This window comes from Folsomia candida, unplaced genomic scaffold, assembly GCF_002217175.1.
Source record: "Folsomia candida strain VU population unplaced genomic scaffold, ASM221717v1 Fcan01_Sc002, whole genome shotgun sequence".
NCBI lineage: Eukaryota > Metazoa > Arthropoda > Collembola > Entomobryomorpha > Isotomidae > Folsomia > Folsomia candida.
In genome coordinates, this window is record NW_019091194.1 from 10,476,347 (window position 1) to 10,501,759 (window position 25,413).

At 37.2% G+C, this 25,413-nt stretch overlaps 4 protein-coding genes across 4 annotated transcripts; 1 reads left to right on the forward strand and 3 right to left on the reverse strand.

Moving 5' to 3' along the window:
- Positions 1–318: 318 nt before the first annotated feature.
- On the forward strand, positions 319–2,956 carry LOC110844290 (dual specificity protein kinase Ttk). Its single transcript, XM_022090459.2, has 8 exons — positions 319–559; positions 645–903; positions 989–1,634; positions 1,715–1,863; positions 1,924–1,979; positions 2,052–2,150; positions 2,217–2,404; positions 2,485–2,956. The coding sequence occupies exons 2-8, from the start codon at positions 710–712 to the stop codon at positions 2,749–2,751; spliced, it is 1,599 nt and encodes a 532-aa protein (XP_021946151.1). The 5' UTR covers positions 319–559; positions 645–709; the 3' UTR covers positions 2,752–2,956.
- Positions 2,942–4,398, reverse strand: LOC110844291. The gene is made up of 6 exons (XM_022090460.2): positions 4,243–4,398; positions 3,857–4,172; positions 3,692–3,777; positions 3,551–3,623; positions 3,392–3,485; positions 2,942–3,325 (listed from the first exon to the last, which is right to left on the reverse strand). The coding sequence occupies exons 1-6, from the start codon at positions 4,304–4,306 to the stop codon at positions 3,020–3,022; spliced, it is 939 nt and encodes a 312-aa protein (XP_021946152.1). The 5' UTR covers positions 4,307–4,398; the 3' UTR covers positions 2,942–3,019.
- A 105-nt stretch (positions 4,399–4,503) lies between these two features.
- On the reverse strand, positions 4,504–8,949 carry LOC110844891 (zinc finger protein 665). The gene is made up of 7 exons (XM_022091218.2): positions 8,352–8,949; positions 8,233–8,266; positions 7,949–8,165; positions 7,279–7,884; positions 7,120–7,215; positions 6,405–7,037; positions 4,504–5,543 (listed from the first exon to the last, which is right to left on the reverse strand). Exons 1-7 carry the CDS (start codon positions 8,712–8,714, stop codon positions 4,811–4,813), a joined length of 2,682 nt encoding a protein of 893 aa, XP_021946910.1. The 5' UTR covers positions 8,715–8,949; the 3' UTR covers positions 4,504–4,810.
- Positions 8,950–11,371: 2,422 nt separating this feature from the next.
- Positions 11,372–22,701, reverse strand: LOC110843399 (homeobox protein 2). The gene is made up of 5 exons (XM_035848133.1): positions 21,284–22,701; positions 19,719–20,254; positions 19,581–19,628; positions 19,300–19,458; positions 11,372–12,506 (listed from the first exon to the last, which is right to left on the reverse strand). Exons 1-5 carry the CDS (start codon positions 21,873–21,875, stop codon positions 12,036–12,038), a joined length of 1,806 nt encoding a protein of 601 aa, XP_035704026.1. The 5' UTR covers positions 21,876–22,701; the 3' UTR covers positions 11,372–12,035.
- Between the last annotated feature and the right edge of the window lie 2,712 nt (positions 22,702–25,413).

The following is a 25,413-nucleotide window of genomic DNA, read 5'->3' on the forward strand; positions in this document are numbered from 1 at the left end:
TGGTCTAATTGAATTTCTCCTAACGTGCAGGTGACATTTTTATTAGAAAATACATGACAAATTTTCGACGACAATAATTGTCGTCAATTATTGACATTGCATGAACATTTACGTGAGATGAAGAATACGGTTATAAATAAAATCCGTTATCATTTAAATCCATCTAACATGAATGAGATCACCTTTAAAATGATTCCATTATTACACAGGTGCTCGTTTCTTAATCAAAAACCAATTGGTCGGTGTTGCTGTATAGTTTGAGACAATAATTTTGATCTGTTTACATACAAAAGAAAAAATCAGCATGAGAAGGAAACGCTGTGTTGACGGGGAGATTGAGACGAGTCGAGCAGCCGGTGAGGAGGATAACGGTCAAACGAAATAAATGCGCCCTTTGTTGCCTGCAGTATTAATTAACAACAAACTTTGACTTACTGCCTGTTAATTAATTACTTCTGACTGGACTGGGCTTAACTCACTGAAAATAATGAGTGCTAAAGTTGGACAGACAATAATTAAACTCAAAAGAGTCCATTTGGTTTGGTGAACACAAAGACAGGTAATAAAGGTTTCTACATGCTATGTACATGCTATGTATTAACAGTCACAATAACAATCAAACAATGAGTAAATATTGAATTCAGGTGTCTTAATTGTTGTTCGTGTGGTGAGTGGATTCAGGAAGATATTATCATCATAAAAACAACACATGATGGAGAGGTCGGATATGTCGAACAAAGAAAATAAACTGTTTATGGACAAGAGATCAGTGTCAGCTTCAAATGTGGCCAGTACGACAAACGCCCAGGACAAGGAGGCTGTACTAGCGCCAAACAGTTCCAGAAAAAGTGAACAATCATCTCTACATCCACAACAAGGCACGGGGTCATCATCAACATTTAGGCAAGTCAATGTTTAAAGGGGTTTAACTCTTTAATAGAATTAGTGCATTAATAAACATTAATAAAATATGCTATTTGATGATTAGACTTGGAAATTTCACGAAAACTCTTCTCGCCAAGGCAAAAACGGACGAATGCGGCCTAAGTCCAGCAACATTGCAAAGTTTGGTGAATCCTATGCGATCTCAACTTGGTTTACCGTGTTTATCATTATTTTCAAAAGTGGACTCCACACCACGCGAGTCTTGTGATGAACCACCACCACAAGCTTCGCCAACTGACTTAGAAAAACATACATCAGATAAGCAGAGTCCGCCTTATTCTGATCTACTTGTTCAAAATAATGATTCAGACCAAAGTACCGAATTACCAAGATTTGCACCGGCCCGTCAACTTCCTTTGTCCAATTTTACTACTACTACTGCTAGCAATAAGACATTTGTACATGGATTGGAAAGTAATAATAATACGTTTCCTGAAGTTGCGGCTGTTATTCCCACACCCAAATCAAAGTATCCAAGTGGAGATTGTCAGCCTAAAAGTGTGAAAAAAAATTTAAATACTCCTAAGACAAACACCGTTTTATCTAACCATGCGATCAAACAAAAGGGTTCCATAAAGAAACCACCCGCAGGGAGTGGTGGATGGAAGTTCTCTAGTGAACATGTTCAAGGGAAAGAATATCTTATCATCAATCAGCTCGGGAAAGGGGGATGTGGAGAGGTTTTGTTGGTGAGTTACGTCCTAAAGCATTTCCCAACTATTACTGGCAACATGTATTTTTAGGCGTACACATTTCCTTTAAATTCAAGGTTATTGAAAAAGACAAACGAGAATTATTTGCTTTGAAAAGAATCAATTTGTCTGGGATTGCGGACTCCAGCGTTGACGAATGTGTAAATGAAGTTCAGATGTTGGTGGATTTAAGGGATTCAGACCTTGTCGTTCATATTTATGCTTGGTATGTTGTTTTAAATTCATATTTTCGCAGCCAGACTGATTCTGTTTTTTTTATAATTAGGGAGTTTGATAAAGGTGAAAAAACAATGAAAATTGTTATGGAACATGGGCACTGTGGTAAGTCATTCGGGATTACTTGGGAGAGTTTGGAAATTTTTGATGTACAATATGCTTTTTATGAACCTTTAGACCTTCAACATACCATAAAATCCAAATATATGACTTGTCTCAAGTTGCGTGGCATATGGGAAAGATTACTCACAATTGTTGATGTAATTCATAAAAGAGGTAAATGTTACTCATTATTTTATAATTCCTGCTAAATAAATTACTGAAATAAAAATGCAATTGTAGGAATCGTCCATGCGGATTTGAAACCGGCAAATTTTATCTGGTCTGGAGACAATCTTAAAATTATTGATTTTGGTATTGCATCTAGACTTCAAAATGATCATACCAGTATTGCCATGCTTTGTCCAAAAGGAACACTTAATTTCATTAGCCCAGAAACGATGCAACCAGATGCTTTGGGATTAGCCAAGGTGAGAAATAGTGATAGCAGTGACTTGAATGACGTATGATGATTTAAAATCGTGTATTTGTTTTGTTTTATTAATTTCAGATAAGTCCTAAATCAGACATTTGGTCTCTGGGGTGCATTTTGTATTGGATGGCGTATGGGAGAACACCATTTGAACACATCACTCATCCTGTACAAAAAATGGCTGCCATTGTAAAAGGAGCCATCGACTATCCGCCTCTCCCACATCAATTTAGCTCATCCGCACCGGAAATAATTTCCGTACTGAAATTATGCTTCCAAATGGATTACCGACGAAGGCCAAGCACTTCTGATTTGTTACAACATCCTTTAATAAGAAATGTATAAATTTTAACTGTTTTTTTCATTATCATGATTTTACGGCGAGTTACTTTGTCACAGTAATTCCAATTTGTACGCTTTGTTCTCAGTGTGGTTTTTTATGTAATAACGAAATATTTCAATTCGAAAGTGTAATATTTGTACCTTTTTATATGCTCGCAGAAATAAATTATATCGTACGACGGCAACAAAATGATTGCTGTTGTAAAGACATTTTTAATGGAATAGTCAAATCAATGTGTATGTAAGGGTTGATGAGATTTTAAAATATAAACTACAATTTCCATTCAGTGAAGGTTTCAGTAGAAATTGTAGTTGCAGCGATACATTCGCTTGCTGTTGGAATGTCCGTGCTAGCCACTTGTCTTCCAGGAAGCAAATTAGCCTCAGCATCCGTCCAACCCTGAGCCACCAATTCTGGTTTCGTCAATCGTGCCAATATTTCAGATTGGGATCTTGGAGTAAATGTGGTAGCATTTCGATCTTTCTGGGCTACAAGGTCGCTAAAATTGACGATTGTGTTTTCTCCAATATATCCTACAACTTTGGACACTTTTGTCAATTTATCCTTGTAGCAGGCCTATAAAATATTGTCGTTTCTTACTATACTACGTGCCACAATGTATAAAAGGAAGTAAAAACCAACCAATTTCCAGAAACATTGAGGGATGATGTATCCTTTGTAAGTTGTGGGTCCATCCACTGTATTATTTGCTGAGCACAATCCAGTCATGACATAACTGTAATGATTAAAATTGGTATGATTAAAATAACATTCCGATAAAAACAGTATGCATCCCTATACCCATTCGTCGCCTTAAGCTTATTTTCTGTAAACACTTCAATATTCATCCAAGCGTTTTGATTCGTCCAAGAATCTAAACATACAGTGGTTTTAATTGTCATTAATCTAGTGGTTTACTAAAAGGATTGACGATAAGCTCACCTTGAGCTGCCAGATTAACACAAACGAACGTCTTGTTCAAGGCATCTTCAGAGAATCGCATAGGATTCGCAGGTGTAAGGTGTCCCCTGTCCCATGATTAATAACATTTGATTAATTATATGAATTCTACCCAGAATCCCATATTTTCATGAACGGCAATAAAACCTGTCCCAAGTGTAGCGTGGCGTTGCCTTCACTTTCTGAGCATCAGTCATACTGATCCCACCCGTGCAGTTGAATTGAAACGTAGGTACGGCCAAACTCGAGCAAGTTTGATTTAAGGGGCCAAAGGGTTCACTCACACTTGCTCGTGTAATGTCTTTAAGTGTATTGAGTTGGTCATGAAGGACCGTGCTGGAAAATGGGAGTTTTCGAGCTTGGTCATATTTAATGAGAAGGAGATTTATTTTTCCGATCGACGAATTTGCAGGAATCACAAAGGTGTTTATGCCATTCGTGTCGGGCAATGGACAGGTCGTGTCTGCAAATTTACAGGATGAAGTATTTCGGAAATTTTAAAGCCAGAAAAAAACATTCGAAATTAATTTTACCAATTGTTGTTAAACCAAATGCCGTCACGATCAATCCTGCCGTTAGTATAATTTCCGAAAACATTATAATGCGACTCGGGGGAAATTATTTTGGTAAAAAAGCTAGTTTTGCTAATAACCAACTAATTTATCATTTTTAATTGACGTGCATCTGTTTATATATACTCATCAAGGTTGAATGACGTGCTAAAAGTTATATGACTTCCTAATTTAACAATTGGATAAAATATTATTGAATTTCAATTTGAAAAGATGCAGATATTTACATAAAATTTTTTTATTATACTCTGCAGATGGATACATAGATCACGCTTTATATTATTTATTTAGTTGCATAAAAGAAATGATTATTGAATAACAAACAAGACTGAAAATGCGAGACCAATGTACGACACGATGTACTTGACATTTCATTAGATCAACAAGGTTATTTGCAAATAAACATGATAATAGATGAATTACAGAAGCAAACATAATTGACAATTAAATTTAATGTATTATAAAGTTCAAGTGTTTTCACGTTAAAAATTTACAAAAATGTTCCAGATAGATCTACTTAATAGAACTGTTAATGAATTTTCTCCACACAAACTAATGAAGGAACTGTATCATTTTTGTCGCAGGCATCATCATTTATCTCACTTGAACTTGAGTCTTCTTTATCAATCTCATCCTCACCAATCTCTGGCCTAACCACAATCTTGAAACCTGTTGTTTGAAGTTTTAACTTCTTCTTGGTCCTTGTATTATCAGACACCATTACACCAGTATGTTGCAGTAGATGTTCCTTCAAGAAACCTTTACTTGCCAGGTACTTCTCGCAATATTGACATTTCAACTCATCAATATTGATATCCATTTCTACAACGGGTTCTATATCTGCTTCTCCACCACTCCGAGTCCTGGTGGTTGGTTTATGTGCCTTGAATACAACATGAGTATGTTTATTGCTGTAGTATTTCTTATGCAGTATTCCAATGTGCTTATAAACATCGTCCTTGCGTTTAAAAGATTTGTTACAGAGATCACAAAGATATGGACGACCAATATCTTCATGGATTACTTGCACATGTCGTTTCAAATTTTGTTTGCTTTTGAATGCTATGTCACAAATGTTGCAAATGTGGTCAACTGGAGATTTTTCGACATGAATTTTGAGATGACGTATTAAATCTTCTCTTCGTTTTGAAACTCTCCCACAATGCTCGCATTCATAATTTGTTTCTGGATTTATGTGATACATTGATGCGTGTTGACGGCAGCCTTTTAGTGTGGGAAAGATTTTTCCACAAATTGAGCATCTGCAAATATTGAATAATTATAATAAAAAAAAACAATATATAAACAACCTATCAGTACAGCTTTGCTTAGCCCGAACCAGGGTTGATTAGTAAACTCAATGTTTGTCAGAATTTTCAATTCTAAAATTTCAAAATTCAACCCTCCAAAACTCTAATCCTAAGTTATTTTTTCGACTCCACGCTAAATTTTTAGCTAAATATATAAACTCTTAGAAATCGGTATGGGTACCCCTTAGTGCCCCTCTGGTTACTCTTTGTTTATCTTTGACTTCATATAATTTCATGGGAAGCCATTAAGTATCACCGTTCCGAATTTCAGGTTTTTGGGACAAGTTATGAAAATCGGTATGGGTCACCCCAACGGGTCCCGGATATGAAAATTTTACCAATTTGGCTTCATATTCTTCCATTAGGGGCCTTTAGCAGCCTCTATACCAAATTTCAGCGTGATTAGATTATTTTGAAAAATCGGTATGGGTCACCCCTTCGGGTACCTCCGGTTGAAAAATTATCCAATTTAACTTCATATTCTTTCATTAGGAGCCATTAGCAACCTCTATGCCAAATTTCAGCTTTCTAACACAATTTTGAAATTTTGGTGCATAATACCCCACCCACTCCGATGACCCCCACCGGTCCAAAACTTTTCTGATCGAACCCATCTTCGAACTCGGTCGTTGCATTACCCAGATACATGTCTGTACCAAATTTGGTCCAAATCAGTCAACTCGTTCGAGAGTTATCGAAAGACAGGTGGACGGACAGACGGACAGACGGACGGACATGACGATTACATAAGCCCTGGTTCGGGCTAAAAATTACAATTCAAAATTTCATTATTTTTTTTAGTACTGAACTTACGGCGTTGGACATATTTCTGCTGGTTGACGCTGTTTATTGATTTTTACTGCTCCATCGGCAGGATGCATTATTCGTTCATGTTTTTTCAAATCATCTTTCCTCCGACTACTGTAAGTACAATGTTTACAAGGAAATGGTTTTCCAGTTACCCGATGTGTTAAGAAATGATGACGTTTTAGGCTGGTAGAATTTCTAAATTCTTTATCACAAAGTTCGCAAATTAGACTATTTTCTGGTGGATGATTTTCAATGTGATCTTGTAACGCTTCATCATCATCGAATGTAAGCACACATTTTGTACATTTAAAATTTTTGGTTACATCGTCCCCATGTGATTCCAACTTGTGTTTCTTTAATTTTGGCATACTTGTGAATTCTTGGTGACAATCGAAACAGGTGAAGACTCTACATTTGGGCCCATTTCGTTTTACAATGTCAATTGCTTTCTGTGATGCTGCAGAGATTGGTTTGTGTAACTTGGTGTGAATGGCATGAGATCTTTCAGAGAGCAAAACTAAGTTGCATTTATCACATGCAAATTTTGGACATGTGATTCCATGCTTTTCTTCATTGTGGATGCTAAATTCATCGCGTGTAGAGAAACTCAAGTCACATCCTTGACATTTTATTTCTCTGAATGGAAAAAGAAGTTTACTTTTGTGAGTAATAGTTTTGGAAATTGCATTAACTTATAAAAATGTTATATTGGGCATACCTGTCGGACGCGTGAGTATAAACATGTGTTATCAACGCGATAGCAGAATCAAACTCTTTGGAACAAATATTGCATGGTTTAGCACCTTGATCGGCTCTAAATTATTGTAATGAATGATTAGCAAAAATGCATAACAAATTCATAATAAATATTTCCAACCTGTGAATCCTTGTCATGTGTCCAATCATGTCTTCTCTCCTGGTAAAACTAAGTGGACAGAAGCAACAGCAATGAATTTGTGATTCTGTATCATGACTCTTCATATGCCTCCTCCAGATATGTCTTGATTTGAATTGTTTTCCATCACTGCATATTGAACAGGTCAATTCCTCCACGTGAGAGCCCATATGCAATCTTAATCCAGAAGCAAGAATATATCTCTTGTCACATTTATCACACTTATACGGATTTGTTGATCCATGAGTTTCCTCATTATGAGATTTCAATGAGCTTGATGTTTTGAAAGATACATTGCATTGTTCACATTTGAATTTGCTTATCCCAGTGTGTGTAGACATATGTAATTTCAATTTATGAGGCATATTAAATGACCAAGTACAAATTTCACATTTGTAAGGCAAATTTAATTCAATTTTAGGTGGCCTTTGGATTGAAAGTTTTCCATCTTTTTGTCTTGGTGGTTCACATGCCGTTTGTGATAATCGTCTTTGTTTTCTTATTGGTGAATTTGAAGTTCTCTTTAACTTTCGTTTTGCTGCAGATGGATTCTGTTTCTTCGATCGTGGTTCTTGCTCAACAAGTTCACTAATTTTACAATATCAATTACTATCTGGAATTATGAACGCATTTAAACGTACAAACAACTTACATTACTGTATCTTCTTCTTCAGATGCTGAAAGACTATTATTTTCACAGCCTTCTACATCATCTGTTGAAACGGTGACTGTAATTTCTTCGCATCCACCTTCGTCATTATAAAATTCTGTACTGGTTCCGGTCACAACGTATGTTGGCGGTTGGTGAGCTTGGTCCACAGCCGTTAAATAGTAGACTCGACCGAAATCAATTGTTGATGATACTGGAACTGGAAATAAAACGAAATCAATTATTCTTACGTTTCATTCTAATAATTTAATTTAATTGTAAAATACCTGTTGTAGGAATTGCAACCTTGTCCCTGAACGCCTGGTGTACAGCAAACCAAAAACACAAATTAGAAATGGTGAATAAGTTGCAAAAGTAGAAGAAGTTCTCAAAATTAAATGCAAACCTTTACAAACTCGAGTGTTCTTTCAAGTCCAGGCGTTGTATGACCCGAGGCAACCACACCTCCAGTTTGTACTGATTCTTCCACTTTTGTCTTTATCTGATCGGAAACGAGTTGAATTGCTTCTTGCACTCGACCTAACTCTTGTTGAAGAAGGGTCAATTTGTCAAACAGCTTCGTACAGTCTTGACACACTGGAAAATTGAGGAACGTGGACGAATGGATTTTGAGCGAATCACATAAAAATCTAAATGTTTTCTCTTGTTCTTGTCGAAATTTTATTGGCGAATTTAACTTCTCGGGTGGGGGGAAAGATGTCGGTTCTGTGCAAAATATGCAGGGGAGCGTTGTCGTCGAAGTCATCATGTTTCGATTAAATTTTAATGACCACCTATCAAAACTTTGAGATCATGTTACAAGTATTTCAATTTTCAATGGCGAATGATGAGTAAGCGAAACTAAATTAAGTTTAAAAACCACGAAATGACACTTGTATTAAAAACAGTGTGTATAACTTTGAAACTTACAACACTCGGAAATTCGACAAAAACAAACGAGGAAAACAATGTGCAATACAGAAAGTACTTTTGTGCATACTTGGAAATAGCGGTGAGGCAAATTGAGCCTTTGTTTTTTGGATTCCACAAATTCTATTCCAATCCAAGAATGCAAATTAAAAGTTATATAAATGAATGACATAATTTAATATGCAATTGTTTATTTTGAAAATTTAATGTCCATCTATTGTTATTTTCATCATGTTCATGAGTTATTAATTATTTAAATAGGGAATTATTGCTTTATATGAAAACCCTGCAGTCAGAAAATCCGTCACTCACTGAATCCATCTCTACCTATAAATTCTCACAATAAAAATGCCTAAATAAAATGACATCGTACAAAAAAGGCATCCAAATATTCTTCTTCGCCATCATAACAATCGACGCAGTAACATCGAATCTCCCCAACGACCCCGACCTAACCTCGACGGTCGTAGAAGGAATATCAATTTTAAATATATCTCCCCCCATCTTTTACACGTCGTTTGTGCCATTAATTTACGAGTTTAAACTCCCACGATGGTCAGAGGCAGATATTGCAGTGAAATGGCCGTACGGTGACTCCAATTCTTGTACGAGGTCTGAAAAAGTTACTAATATGAACAACATTGGTTGTGGCGTGGTCCATTTGTACAACTCAATTTTGGAAGAATTTTTAGCAAAGACAAAAATTCTACAAGAACCGATTGACAGTTTCACACAATATTCAAACGCACGATGCATACACAACCCTACATCGTCCACTACCGCTTCCGGAATTATGAAACAAGGAACATATTGGGAAATACTTGCTGGAAATATTGATTGCCCTCCGAACAAAATTGATCATCGAAATACAATAGCGGTCGAGTTTTCATCTTTTCAAACAACGAAATGGAACAGTTTATTGAAAAAATTTAGAGATTCGTATGTTTCAAAATTGTCACATTTTTCAATATCAAGTGCAACTTATGCAAATTCATATTCAGCAATGCAAGCAGGTGTATTGGTGGATCTGCTACAATCTGTTGGAAAATGGGAACGTTCCCTTGATCTTTGTCAAGCTGGAGTGCTTCCACGTCATTTGGTTTCGAAAAAGAGATTTACTTCATCATTGGAAAAAATAAAATCCCAATTAGCTCATCAAAATATGCAGCCGAGTATTAATATTGGAGAAAATCAACTCTATTACAAGTTACCATTAACGGATTGCGTGTTTGAAGATGAGAGGACGATGATTTTAAGAATATTAATTCCCATTAAACCAATTGGACGCATTTTTAAGGTTGTTGAAGTTATGTCAATTCCATTCTTGTCCAGTGGACTCGATCGCGCACCGGCCATTTGCAGTCTGAAGGATGTTGATGGTACATTTATCTATGAAGAGAAAACTGGAATGGTTCGGAAATCAGGGTGCAATCCAAACTCACTTTTATGCCCAATTCTACACCCAGACACGTTCTTGGAAAAACAAGATTGTGTGACTTCATTGTTGAGGAATGACACTGAAAATTTACAAATTTGTAAATCTGAATGTTTCCCATTCGATGTTTCGTCTGGATATATTATCAAAAGGGTAAAATCTGATCAATTCTTAATACTTGGGGATGCGATGGGAGGAGGAGGACAACCAAACTTCATCATTGTAAGCTGTGCGGGTAATTTGTCACATGAATTACAACCTAAAAGTATCGGGGCACTGGAAGTGATTCTATCTTGTGATTGCAAAATGGTGTACAACAATGTTCAATATCTTCCGGAAATTCCACATTGTGGAAAGAAATTTAGCACGAGACATATTGTTCCGTTAATTGCGTCGCCCAATTTACCCCAACCTGACCAACAAACATCTACAACTACAACCACAACCACTACGACTACGACTGAAATGGCACCAATAACACTACAGTCTCAAGACAACTTTTCAAGTTACGGACTAGAGATTATGGAACTGCAAATAAAATTGGCACAAATTGAAGATGAAAATGAAAAATTGAAGCAATTGACAACAATTAATGACAATCGGAATAACATGGGCTTAATATTTACGATTATTAGTTGTGTAATGAGTTTCTGTGCGCTCACATTATCGATTAACAACTGCATCTGCGGTGTCAAGAAGAAGGGCAATGAGGCAATGAAAGAAATGCAAATGAGACCTTTACATAATCAAGAAGTTTTGCAGACTGATGAATTTCGGAATTGCCAGCCATCCGCTCCTCCGGCTTCCGATTTGTATATTATGGAAAATCTTAAAGAAATTACACTTCCGGTAGAAAATACAATGGAATAATGCAGATTAAATTTCAATTCTTCATCACAAATTTGTATGATTTCTTTTTCAATTATGCTAATTACAGAACACGAATTTTCCACGAAATAATTTATTATTTTTAAATATTCCACATACAATTTTATTGTTATTTTTTAAATTAACAAGCCAGTGGGGATGGTAGCTGATTAACACATAATAATATTTATTTGTGCCTTTATTATTTTTTTCTATAATTAAAATTGCAAATTGACTTTCATTGAATTGTGGAGATGATTAAGTGGCATTATTATGCTTCAAATAACAATGGAATATTATTAACTGTAACTCAAATTGGTTAGCACAATTAACAATCAAATAACAACCCTACAATGTGTTGCACTGCGCACTACATATACTCCAAAACAGTCTTTTAAACAATCGATTGTATTGTTTGGTATGTCCCTTAAAAAATCATAATATGTAAAGCTATGCATGTAACGAGAGTAGAATGGTGAATACCATTTTGATTTTTTGTGTATAAAATAAAACTGAGATCTCTTACTTTGATTTAATGACAACCCGATATGTATTTTAAATATACGTTCCATTCCGTAAAAATTCTGTGTAATTATTGCACAACTATTTCTGAGTAGAAATTAAATATTTATTAATTTTATGTAGATAATAAAAAATGTCTTTGGGATTCGTTACACCTCCAAAATAAATATATGAGTCTACCAACCAACACACAAAATATCTGAAAATGGTCGTCGTGAGATTTCGATTTCGTCATAACCATTTTCTAAAATGATTTCAACCATCGTAAAACGTAGTGTAGTGCAGATATATTAAAATTAATTGATCAAGTGGCATTTACTTGTTGAGTTGACTAACTCAATCGCACTGATTTCTCTTTAAAAGACTGTCAATACTGAATGTAATTTTATTATTATTATTATTATTGTTATTATTAGAATTAGAGTTGTTGTGACCGACGGACTTTTTCTCCGTCGTCATATTACTATTCGTACCACCTTTAACTATTTCGCTGCTTTCTCTGTGATCATGATGAGAATGTGAATCATCATCCGAGTCGTCATCATCATCTTCATCCTCCGACATTGACATTGACAAAAATTTTGTATGAGACGAGGACGTATTATTATTATCATTCGAATGATTATTGCCAGAGCTTCCACTGTTGCTATTATTATTATTTGCAAGGTCATGACCCTGGTTGTTTTTTCGATCCCTTTTCCCACCGTTTAATCGTTTCGCTTCAAGTTCACGTTTTAACACGTCCAGCTCAACGTGCACACCACGGGCGGCCAATTTTGCTTGATGTTTCTCCAGTGATTTTAGCATCTGCAATTAAATTAGGAAATACAAATTAATTTATTATAAATGCTATTTTAGCTTGGTGAAATTGTGCTGCGTGTACAAATTAACTAAAAATGCACCCCTTTTGCATCATACAATGACATCATCGGGAGGTTTGAATCGTCGTGTGCATTGATTTATTTATTTGTTTGGCGTGGTGGCGTTGTTTTTGGTAAATAGGATAAGCATAGTAAAACCAAAGAGATCTAAAATCGCCCCAACCGCAACAAATGGAGAAAGCACCATGAAATTTATGTCGTTTCACTAGAACGGCACGTGACCAGCAAATTATCGAGATAAACAGAGGCTTAAATACAGATAGAATTTCTTTACCACTCTCCTCTGAGAATAAACAAAGAGATGAAAAGTCAGGGATCTGGGATCACCCCAATTTTGCCTTTGTTATTTTGTTGAGGGAAAGAGATCTTGTTCCCTTTAGTTTCTGGTTTCCACAATGCATATACTTTGTCACCAATGTATTTAGCGCACGTGCCGTGCCCCTAAAGCTGCGCTAATGCGCAAGGAAACATACATCGTGGTGACCGAGGGGATCAAACAAATGAAATCACCAGTAGCATTTAATCAGGGGGATTCATAGACTTTTCACAAAGAGAGCTTATCCCACACTCCACTCATTTTGTATGTATTCCTGCTACAAGGAAATTTACCGTCAATGAAAAATGGGAACAATCTTACGAATAAAAATGCATCCTCAAAAGAAGAATGAGAAACACGGACCAACGGAATTGTCCAACAAAAGGAATGAATCCCCTATCGTTGTTTGAGCAGATAAGGGAAATCAGAATCAGAAAACGGGCAGTGGTGGTTCTCGGACTCTGAAAAGTCTCTCGAGAATGTTTTGTCTCACTTTCTCCACCGCAGAATAAATCCCTGAATGAAGCTCGCAACCACCTCGGGCTAAAGGAAATGGTCCCGGAAGGGAAGTAAATGTCTATCTTCATCTCTCCAACATGGAGAAAATGACGGGAGTAATATTTCATCCTAAAAGAGCGAAACATAATCCGACCCCACCGACCACCACAAAAGTGGTTGGAATTGCAGACGACCAAGCAATAAAACAGAGAGAGAGGTCAACTCTTGGATCATAATAACACGCATCATCTACGTTTGACTGACTGAGCAGCCACATGTGCATATTTTTATATTCTCTTTTGGTTAGTTTACTGGAATATGTAACCACAACAATTTCTACAATTTCTATTCTTTCAAAATGTTACGTCAGGAAAGTTCTAAAGTTGTATCACTAAATAAAATTAGTTTCCTAAAATACCAATTTGTTTCCGGCCATATATGTACAAAGTCGATAGTTGTTGTTTTTTTTTGTAACGGGCAACCACATCATCATCTCTTTCTCCTTCTCATAACATAACCTCAATTTAATGAAGCAATAATGTAATAACGATCCCATCCCAACCTCACTCTACTCACCCTTCTCACTTCTTCCAACAACTTACACATATAAAACATCACATCAGAGGCATCATCAAAGTGCAATAAGTTAATGGTCGAAACGGGCGATAAAAACATGATTGATGTTGCTTGATTACACGTTAGAATCAACATGAAACTTGACTGTAATGAGAAAATTACAGGTAACACCGAAAGTAAGAAAGATCAGGGTTCCATTACACGATCCACATACCAAACCAACACACACATAATCACCACACAACTACTTGTGTACATACACTCTTTGTTTTATATGGAGAATCAAAATTGAAACTTTTTTCTTCTTTAACAACAAAAAAGTTTAATAATAATATCTCAATATCTCAGCCGAATAGAAAAGAGGGGAAAAGGTGCCCTGGACAAAAAATAAAAATTGTTAAAATGTGCCCAGGACAGACCGACGAGAAATATGGAGCAAACAGAAAACATTTTATAATCGATCCTCACAAACTTTTATAATAATAAATGGTTTGGACAAAAATCGATCATCAAGAAATGTTGCTCGCTCGTATGTAATAAGTTGGTATGCAGGAAAAATGTGGAGGAAAAGGTTATTATATAACAATTGAGTGTGCCCTTTCCTAAGGCAAACTATTTAACTAACAACTTTATCAGTTTCATCATCATGATCGTGAAGATGAGACTGCAATTCAATTGGTAATTTTTAACTGGAAAAGTTGATTTCACTCAACGTGGGCATGTTGAAATGGAAACCATGGGTAAAAGAGATCTAAACTGGGAAAGCTTGTTTGCATCATTAAATAAGCATATCCATGAACTTTAACAAAGTCATTTTTAACGGGTACTCGACGTGAAATAAGTAAGTCTTTCATACAGCAAAACATAATACATACATTTTTTCAGCGACTTGTTCAAGTTGATTAAATTCACATTACTAAATCCTGTTTAGTAGAATGCTTTAATAGAAAAAAGAACTACGGTTTGCAAAATAACTTGAACAACTCCTTTAGAAACAAATTGTCTGATTAGTCCAACACAAGAGATCACGTAATCGGAGCATAAATTGTGCAGTGAGTAACGTCAAGGCGAAAGAAAGGAATTGGGGATGATTGGTGCCAAGCCAAGCGTGAAGAGCGAGGTGCAGATTGAAACAACAACGGTGAGCCAGAAGACAGAAGTAATCAGAGGTCTAATGAGCTCTGCTGGTTAAGTGTATATATGCGCGCGGAGATATTAATTAAGTTGTCATAAAGCTGAAGAGACAGAAAAAAAGACAAGTTAATTACACATGATGGAGAAGGTGTGATAATAACTGAATATTGGATTATTTACTCTCCCTCGACAACAATGCAGCAAACTTCAGCCTGTTATATTGGGGGACCTCAGACACACTAAAAAATCGTCGCTTAGAATTTCGCTTCGTTTTTCGCTTATCGATAGTATGACCAAAAAGATGAAAATTGCAAAATTTTGTTCCGACTGGAGCTAACCGACCTTAACCCCACTTCTGAGATAAGTTTCTGTTCGTTTACCCGGGAGCTCGCTTATCAGGAAGTAAGCGAAAAACGAAGCGAAATTCTAAGCGACGATTTTTTCGTGTGTCTGAGGTCCCCCATTATAAGCCCATTTTTCTTGGGTGAAGCAACTCCTTAGTTGCGAAATACAAAACCCAGTCACTACGATGTATCGATGTATGTATGTACATGTGTATATTCAACATTGTTATAGGGGATTCCGTGTAGTGATCTTAATACTAATTGAAAAATTAAGAACCTCTGCACAAAGCAGAGAGGTATCATGCAACGAGAGGTGCGAGCTGGTTCGTTAAGAAAAGAGGGCAGATGCTCCAAGAAAACAATTTCTCTCCGTCATTTTTGAGTAATAAATAAAAATATCTTGCACCATGAACACCAATCCGACATGCCAGCCAGAGTGTTATTTCGTGTCATGAGAAAAATATTACAATTTACGATAGCAGAGAGAGAGAGCACCCTTTACTTGAGCTGGCAGAGAGTTTTTAGTAGCCTGTGGCAAAATCCAACGAGATTCTTAACGTGGAAATTACTTTGCTTAAATCTTTAAGAAATCTTTAGGAAAACCGACGGAAAGAAGACGAGCTTGCTCTTTGTTTATTATTATTATGTTCTTAAAGGTAATCATGGGTTGTTTTTGTTGTGGCTCTGGCGAAAAAAACTGACGTGTTAATTAAGTACACTCCAGTTGCCCCTCATACTTAGTTAGATACCGCTTTACCTATCCTAATTTATTTCCTTTACTTGCCACGTTCATACATTGTACAGCTCAATTTAGGGTACAAACTGATGGACACAAAATTTGTGTTACAAAAATGCTGGCCACTTCCCTTGTTCATCCGTGTGCTTAATTAAGTAGGAAATACGTTTGTACATATAATTGAATTTCTAATTACTTTCTAATTAATATCTTTTTTGGGTTTAGATTTTCTCTCAAATTCTTTACTTCTGTACATCGAATTGGTGAATTGAAAACTATTCTTATTTTTTTCTACTAATCTGTAACAAATGTTGTATGCAACTGAAATTATCGCTGCAAATGGTGACCATCTGTAAAAGTAAATGAGAATGAGACTCCTCTTTCTGTTTAACAATTCAAATCTGTTGCTCTGATCTGCTGATTAATGTTGGTAATCATAAATTGTTATCCAAGTGTGAGTAATTACAAAACCAACAAGGACCCGAAAGTGTCCCCAGAGGGAGGACGGAAGCGGCGGAGGGAAGGGCGACGTGAACGGATTGTGATTGTTGATAGATTTTATAGGATCGAGAATGAAGTCAAGGGTGCTTGAATCTCATGATTCACCAGTCAACCAAGTAGTGTGTATTATTATTAATATATTTATCCACTAGTAGGGAACAGACTGACGGGGGAATTGTCAAGGGTCTAATATATTTGGCTCGTGGTGGTGCGAGGGATTTACACCAAAAAGAGCAGCCCCAGAGAGAGAGAAAAGACGAAGGGGTGTGTGCCGTGCTGCTGGTTGGCATCCATTCAATTCAGAAATCATCATCATCAGAGATTAATAGAGAAATCTGTTTTTATCTATCTTCCAATTCCCAAAGTCCCAAATCTAATATTCCTAAAATAATAACTTGGTTTTTGCACTTTCTCCGCAATACGACGACTTTATAGGTTTTCTTTCATGATGATTACGGTTACGGAGACTTTTTTTTTCTGTGGAATATTTTCATGTCAATTTTCATGTCATGAAATGAAATGAAATAAATATTATGTTTTCTGAGGCATTTCAAAAAACATGCAGTGCTGCCTTCATAAGCCCGAGCCATTTCGGAAACTAAGGATGGGTCACTAGAATCCCCTGACCAATATTTTTCCAAAGTTTATCTTTTATTGTGCATTAATTTTCTCATAAGACCGGAAAATTCTTTCCAATTACAGGTTAAACCAGCCTGGTTAAATTAAAATTTCTTGAAATATGTATGGGTAAATAGGAGTTATGTACCCCTGCACCTATGTGCCTAATTTCAGCCTTTATTTCCACAGACAGACGTACATACATGAGGCTTCTATAAAACCTGACTCTGCCTAAAATGATCATGTCAGTTTAATATTAAAATTCACGGAGTCTACACAAAATTAATTCCACTTCCAGCAAAGTAGAACTTGATTCGATGGAACGGATGGAAATTTGGTAAAAAGGTAATTTGTTCACTTCCCTTCAGAGAGAAGGAAAAGTTCTGCCAAGACTACATGAGCACAGACACGGCACTCCCTCCGTCAGCAAAAGAGATGGTTGTTGGTCTAATAATAATCTGATTTGATCCCCACCAACCACCACCCGTCTCTCTCCACTAATGATCATCATGGGCAATAAATATTCATTATTTACTTTTTATTTGAACAAATGTATTTAGTATTTCCTCCAGAGTTCTGTATATCAAACCATCATCATCATCATGGTTGGTCTTCATGCTCTTCAGTGTAAAGCAAAGAAATGTTTAGCCACGCAAGGCAAGCACAACAAAATTATCATGCTCCATTCGTCATTTCAGTCCAACTTGTGGTGTAACCGATGGTTCGTTATTACTTTTTCATTTTTTCCACAAACTACAATTAACTAATACAATGTAAATAACTAGTATATAAACCTAGTCGAATTTCAATCAATCACATAAAAAAACTTTTTTTCTCAAATTTCAATACAATTTCATCGTTGAGAGACCACGAAATGTAAATTTGAACTGAAATGATCCCTTTAGGTTCAACCACCAATGGAATTCTATTCTATAGAATATTCCTCCTCTAATCAGTATTCCAACAAAAGCCTTTGTATTTTCTTTGTGTATTTAAATTCATGGAGAAGGTAATGCTGCTGCTAATAATGAGGGGAAAAGGAGAGAGGGGGATGGAGTGCTTGATCTTGGATTAAAAAACGTTGCAGTTGTAATGTAATCAAACGACTCTCTCGAGAGACATTAAAGATCAACCAACAGATTGCCTTTCACTCACTCATTTCCCTTCAGTGAATGAAAATCTATATGGCGGAAATGTGCAATGAATTCAATTTTGCCAAGTTATCCTGCGGAAATTATTGGATAAATTCCTTGGGAAATATTTTATTTGGAATAATTCTCTCCAAACGAGAATACGACAAAGGATGCGAATCATGAGAAGAAGAAATTGCATTTTGCGTCGAGAGTAAGCAAACTGGAGAATAAGTAAGAACGAGGACGACGACGATGGAGTCAGAGAGAGAGCAGGAGTCGGAGAAAGTCCCTCCTTCTTTCACCCCCAACTCTCCCGAATCACATTAAACTTAATCGATTCCCTGTTAAAGCGACTTTCCTTCCTGCTTCTTCCTCCTCGTTCGTTGTGTGACTTTGCTGGCTGGCATAAGTTTCTCTGCTTCCCCTCCTTCTGCTTCTCTGCCCTCGCTGCATATGTGGATATTCATCGGGTGAAAGCATGACTCCCCCTTCACGGCCTCCCCACCACCACCACCACCAAACACCACACACCACTGAATCTCAATTCTTTGTTGGATCGTTTATTGCCTCAATCGAAATCGATGCTATTGAATTTACTACAAAACCGCATGTGAGACAGGAGGGCTTAGCGTCGTCCTGTGGGAGGGTCTCTTTTTTACTTTACTTTACTTTACGACCTCATACATACATTCCTCAACTGACTTTCTTTTTAGTTTTGCTACCATAAAAGTAATTCCGTTTCAAATGCGAAAAAAACTAGGTCGAGCTCCTCAAATGAATTTCGTATTCATTAAAACAAATGGATGCAGTATTGAATTGTGGAATTAATTAAGTTTTTAATTAAGGAAATTATTATTACAAACCTTCTTTTCGCGTCGGAGTTGTTCCTTTCTTTGTAGCTCGTCCGGGGGGATGGGTTCTCCGCTGCAGGTTTGTGGGTGGGCGTTATGAGCTGGACGTCCTGGGCCTTTCTTCGTATGTTCACGCTTCCTCCACTTTGCACGACGATTTTGAAACCAAACCTGCTGAGTAATAGGGTTGTGTAGAAAGAAAACAATTATGGGAAATATACAATAGGGACGACACTTTCGAGGCTTGTAAATTGAATGCAGATGTAAAAATAGGATAGACAGATTGGACTCACCGCCACGCGTGACTCCTTCAGATTAAGTCGTAAGGCAAGAGCTTCCCTCTGAAAATTTCAGTCCAAGGTTCATAAATTTGAGCTATTTATGATTTACTTTCACATTTTCATGTCACTAAACTGAATAAAATAATCTACCATGAAGACGTCTGGATAGTGTGAACTCAGGAATGCTCTTTCTAACTCTTCTAATTGCCACGAGCTGAAGTTGGTGCGACTTCGTCTCCTGCTGTTGGAGCTGTTAGCATTTTTGTCTTCCATCAAATCGTCATCGTCATCCGAAAATTCCGAGTTGTCCAGAAGGTCTTGAATTTTGTAGGATTTGGGAAGGTGATTGGCAAATGACTTTTGTTGGTTTTGAATGAGGAACTGCTGACCGTGGGTCATGGCGGCGGCTGCGGCGGAATGGTTTGTCCCACTCGTCCCATGATGGTTGTGATGGTTCATTAGCAGAGTCATATTATTGAGAAGGGAGGACGCCGTGTTTTGGTAGTATTCCGCTTGGTAATTTTTACTCAGACTTGTACTGTTGTTACTATTGCTTTGGTTTGGTTCATTTTGATCGAGGGATGACGACGAGGGTGGAGGTTGAAGGGATCCCCCTCCTCCCCCCGACGACGGCTGAGGTGGGGCCGAGAGTCCAAGACCATTCGGAGATGTGGTGGGAAGGCAACCTGGCATTTTAACATATGTCACGTCATACATGTATCTAAATATACGTGGTATTTATTAATCCATAATGGCCAGTCTCTAAAAGTATACCAATAAAATCTGAATAATTAACGACTTGTCCACCCTGCATGTTTCGTGGTTTAGAGGAGGAGGGTTAGACAGGAATAATTAAATATGTGTGTGTGATCATGCATGGTAAATATATCCCAACGTGTATTTGCTCCTCACTTTCTCTAGGCAGTTGTGCAGGACTTTCGTGCATGATGAAATATTAAACATAAATCAACATTACTCAATCAACACCTTCTATACTTTCTCTGACATGTGTGTATGTCAAGTCTGGAATCAAACTTACATGAACTTGTTGACATAATCGCATTCATTGGATAGATTTGTGTGAAACTATTGATTTTATAAAATTAAATATATTACTCGAAATATTTCTGCTATTTCATAACTCTGTCATTTCATTTCTATGAGATTGCATATGTGAGTTTCTGCCTTGAATAATCACAGTTTCAGCATAAGAAACTCCAAGAAAGGAATGTCGTGCCCACCACCAATTAAACTTTTAAAGGCTTAATTGAGATATATGTACGTGGTGGTGGTTCTCGAGTTAATTAGAGTTTACGCTATCTTTCATTGTTTTACATGAGCCTCATGAGCCTGCCAACTTTATAATTTCACCCATAACATGAAGTTTTTATAAATTATGTAAGCGTATAGTTAGTTTAGAAAGCAATATGCTCTGATAAAATGGATGATTGCTCTCCTTAATACGATCTGTCAACTAAATAAAATTTAATTGCAATGACATTTTGATAAAAAAGTCGATAATTTAAGCTATAACGTTGAACATATTACAATTTACACATGATTAAATATTCGTTTAGCATATATTGTAAAATTTCATTTTGCTTCATTGATTTTATGGAAGGTCAATGTCGTCTGTTTGGACGATCTGTTTCGCAGATATCGATATGCACAACCTTGTAAAATGCGGTCAAATATAAATATTGTATGAAACTCACCTCTATTTATAATACTTTGAAGGTAACTATCACCATGGCAATTATTAATGAGATGTTGACTAGACGGAAACTTGCTGCCCCCAAACCCCTTGTGATTATTATTGTTATTACTCCCCCCGTCGCCGCCCCCACCGCCGTCCCCATCGCCAACGACCCCGCGAACGCTCGCACTCGCCACGGCCGCCGCCGCCGCAGCAGCCGCCGCGTAAAGAAACGCCTTGCTCGTCTCCACCGCCGCCGCGCTGCTCGCCCCAAAAAGGTTGTTGTTGATGAATGACTGGTTGAGGAGGCCGTGGTGGTGGCCGTGCGGGGGGTGGTGCGGGTAGTGCGGGTTTTGATTCGGTGGTCGCATCGGGCGAGGGACACGAATTATCGTGGAGGCAGTCGGTGACGTGGTAAGAATCAGGGGGGAATTATTATACTTGTCCGAGGTTGGGCTCAATGGTGGAGGGGTTGAGGAGTGGGAGGAGGGTCGTTTGAAAAGATGGGGGTGGTTCGTGCCCGAGTTGTTGTTATCGTTCTCCGTGGAGGAGTCTTCTTCTTCTGTGTCAATAGATTCATTGCTTGAGGATGGCACGTTTAGTAGTAACATTTAGAATATTTTGTGTGTATCTACTTTATCACATATACACGTTCAATTATAGATTATTATATTCTCAATTTATACACACCCGGTTTCCACTTTGTCAAAAGTCATATTGGTTTTCATATACTATTGGTAAAACCAATTTGTACTCATTAAACAATGCGTTGGACATGTTGGGTAAAAGTGGGAAAGTGGGCAAACAAACCGATTTTACTCGAAATGAACACTTAAAATTTTAACGTGTGCAAATAACCGTTTACTTTCACTTTTGTCACGACTCAAAATGACTCCACGAAATAGAGAAACGAACACCTCACACACACATTTTCTTTCTCAACTCGCACTTTCTGTACCCACTCGCTCGCCTCTCTCGCTCTCAACTCGATGTAATTACTGCTCCAACTTTCTCTCTCGTCTCGAGCTTCCACTTTTTTGTCCACTTTCACCCCACGCTAAATTTTCCATTCATTAATTGTCCACTATTTGGGGCACGTTTTCAGCGAACCTCCCACCTCGTCACCTTGTCCGCAAGGAAGGCGCATGTACAGCGGGTGGATGATGATGGCGATAAAAAATCAATTTTCGAATCCATTGGTTTTTAATTGAATGTGTATTCAATTGTCGAGTGGTGGAAACAAATCTGTTAACCACCAACAAGAGACTGAATCTCGACTGAACTAACTTTGAGTAACTGGAACAACACACCCATATAACTCTAAGCTAAAAGAGTTAAGTAATAATGATATCCTTGCAACAATCCTAAAGCCAACCTCCCAACCAAACTAGCCACCCAACTAACCAAATAGCAGCAGCATAGCAGTCGTCCTAGTCCAAGAAGAACAAGCAACTTAAGTAATTTAGGGACATTATAGATGATGATGATATTTTTTCTATTATAACAAATCCAACTGCTCCTGCGTCCTGCCTGCTTCAAACATTTTATAAAATGCAGACTCGTCAGCATTGTGTGCCCCACAACTCTATTCAATAGAGTCAAATTTCAATCTATTCCTTTCTCCCCATTGGACAAAGCTCCCCTCGATCCCACGCCCACTATTCAACCGGTTGGGGAGGGACCTCCGTCGTTGGCCACTACTTCTTTCTTCCAACGCTCACGGTACCCTCGATGCGATGCGACGCATCATTCCTCTCGCCAGATCTCCTGGAGACTGCACGACCCACCCAACTTTGTGGTGCGGATTATTTCTATTTCATTCAATGTGCACGCCCGTAAGTAAAAGTTATCTGAGACGAGTGAATAATAACATCAACCTTCCTTTTTTACCCCTTTTTTCCTCTCCCCAGCTATTTTAACACTCTCTCACAAAAAGAGAGAGACTTCTTGACCACGACCATGCTCGCCTACGTATTTTTCTACGGGCTTGGGAAAATGAGATGGTTTCCTAGCTTTTCTTTACCATGTTAGCTCCCCAAATTAGCCACACACACACACACACGAGGAAAAAATGGGATGGTAATTGGATGGAAATGGAAACGAGGAGACTGATTATGAGGTTGATTGTATTCCCCAGAGTGAATTGAACATGATTTGATAGATTTTTTTCCCATCCGGAACAAAGCAAGAGGTGTGAAAATGGGTCTAGTTTTTGGCACAAAATGCAAAGAATTAAAGCAACGCACATTTTATCGTGTCAAAATTTGTTTCATGTTTCTCTCTTTAGAATTTGGTCAGAAATTAGTAAAATCAATGAAACATTTCTGACACAAGAATTTGTTTGGAATCAGAAATGGGGGATTATTAAATTGGAATTGGGCATAAAAATGATTGGTTTCTTTTTATTGCGCGATCCTTTATTGCTGCTGCTGCTCCTTCTTGGCAGCAGAGTAATAAAAGAGCTGGGAGAGCATATTTTCCGGAGGGGGAGGAGGAGGGGCATGTGCACAAGCAGGGACAAGCAGAACTTTTCACTTTTGTGCCTTTCTCCCAGGCTTCGTATATCTTTAGCTCATCATCAGAACTCAATTAGGGGCGCCGTATAATTTATAATTATGGCCCTCCCTCCTCCCATCTCTCCCTCTCCTTCAAGAAACGAGGACGGGTTTGAAACTCGGTTCAATGGCGAAGCATGGAGCTAAAGTAATTTGTATATGAGCTTATTAGCGTTTAAAGCGAGTATTAGCTCTCACTTATTATTACTCGTGGCGTGTCCAATAAAACCCTATGTGGTGTGTTTGATTAGTAAATCCATCGCTCGCATGGGGCTCACATTTCATTATTCCACACCACCACCAACAACCAATTCAATACACAATACCCACAATTTCCTTCTTCTTAATACAAAATAAATATTAAAAAACAACAATGATTGGTTTCACTCGAAAATAAAATTAATTCATGTTCATTCCTCGGTATCATTTGTGTCTTTGAAACGGAATAATTCCAAATGGCATTTCGACAAATTAATCGAGATGTCAATTTATAGAAAACCACAAAATTCATGCTGCTGCAGACGCTATTTATTGGAATAGAAATTGGATGGTTTGTGGTATAATTTTGTATGCACACATAACGGTCTTTATACTTTTAGCAATTTCTGAAACCATTATTGAATCGTATTTATTTCTCATCTTTACCGTATGAATCTATTTTTAATGCCAGAAAAATAGTGGTCAATTTTTTTTAAAGAAAAACCAACTCACTAAATGCAAAATTACTTACAAGTTATAATGAAAAAAAATATCGCATGGTTTTTGGATTCAGTTTGCAATTCCTTTATTTTTCTTACTCATAAATTCAAATGGGTATCGAAACGATTTTAGATAATTGAGTTGTTTTGTTTTTAATAAAATTTCCTGTTTTGGCATTTGCAAAATAATATTAAATATGTTGTTTAATAACATCGAACATGGAATTGGTCGGGCAAATGGCAAATTAAATGGTTCCCTTGATTATTTTATAAGTATTATTCTGTCTGCAAATCCATATTGCTGTGTCCTCTCTATCCCGTTTTCACCCTCTCCTTCGTTGAAATTATTTATTTCACATTAGTATTCGTAATAGGATTCTCTCTTCAGTATCGATTCCACGAATTAATGAGCTCAACCATATTCACGATTATTTGCTATTTACATGCTCCTCCAACTTGGTCAGCAAAATTTATTATGCAATAGCAAAATTATACATATAAATTGTCAAATATCCTGGTAATGGGCACAAGAAATTTAACCCTATTAAGCGCACAAATATTCTACAGCGCATATAGAAATTTGCGAGCTGGTCTAAAATTAAGGAGAAAAATGTAAAAACTTGTAAAGTGAAATATGATTTCATGACAAATTAGTAATTAAAAAGGTATTCTTGGTGTTTGTTGAATTAGTGTGAAGGGCAGAACATGCGATGCTGATGAGCTTGGCGAGAAGATATGAAGGAAGATGGTAAGTACGTACATGAGAAGGGACTCGAGAGCTGAAGAAGACGAGGAGATGATGATAATGGAGGAAGGAAGAGGAAAAAGCGTTATCTCTGAACGAACGGCCCCGTAATGAAGTTGTCAAAAAGTTCAGTGATAGATTTATAATCAGG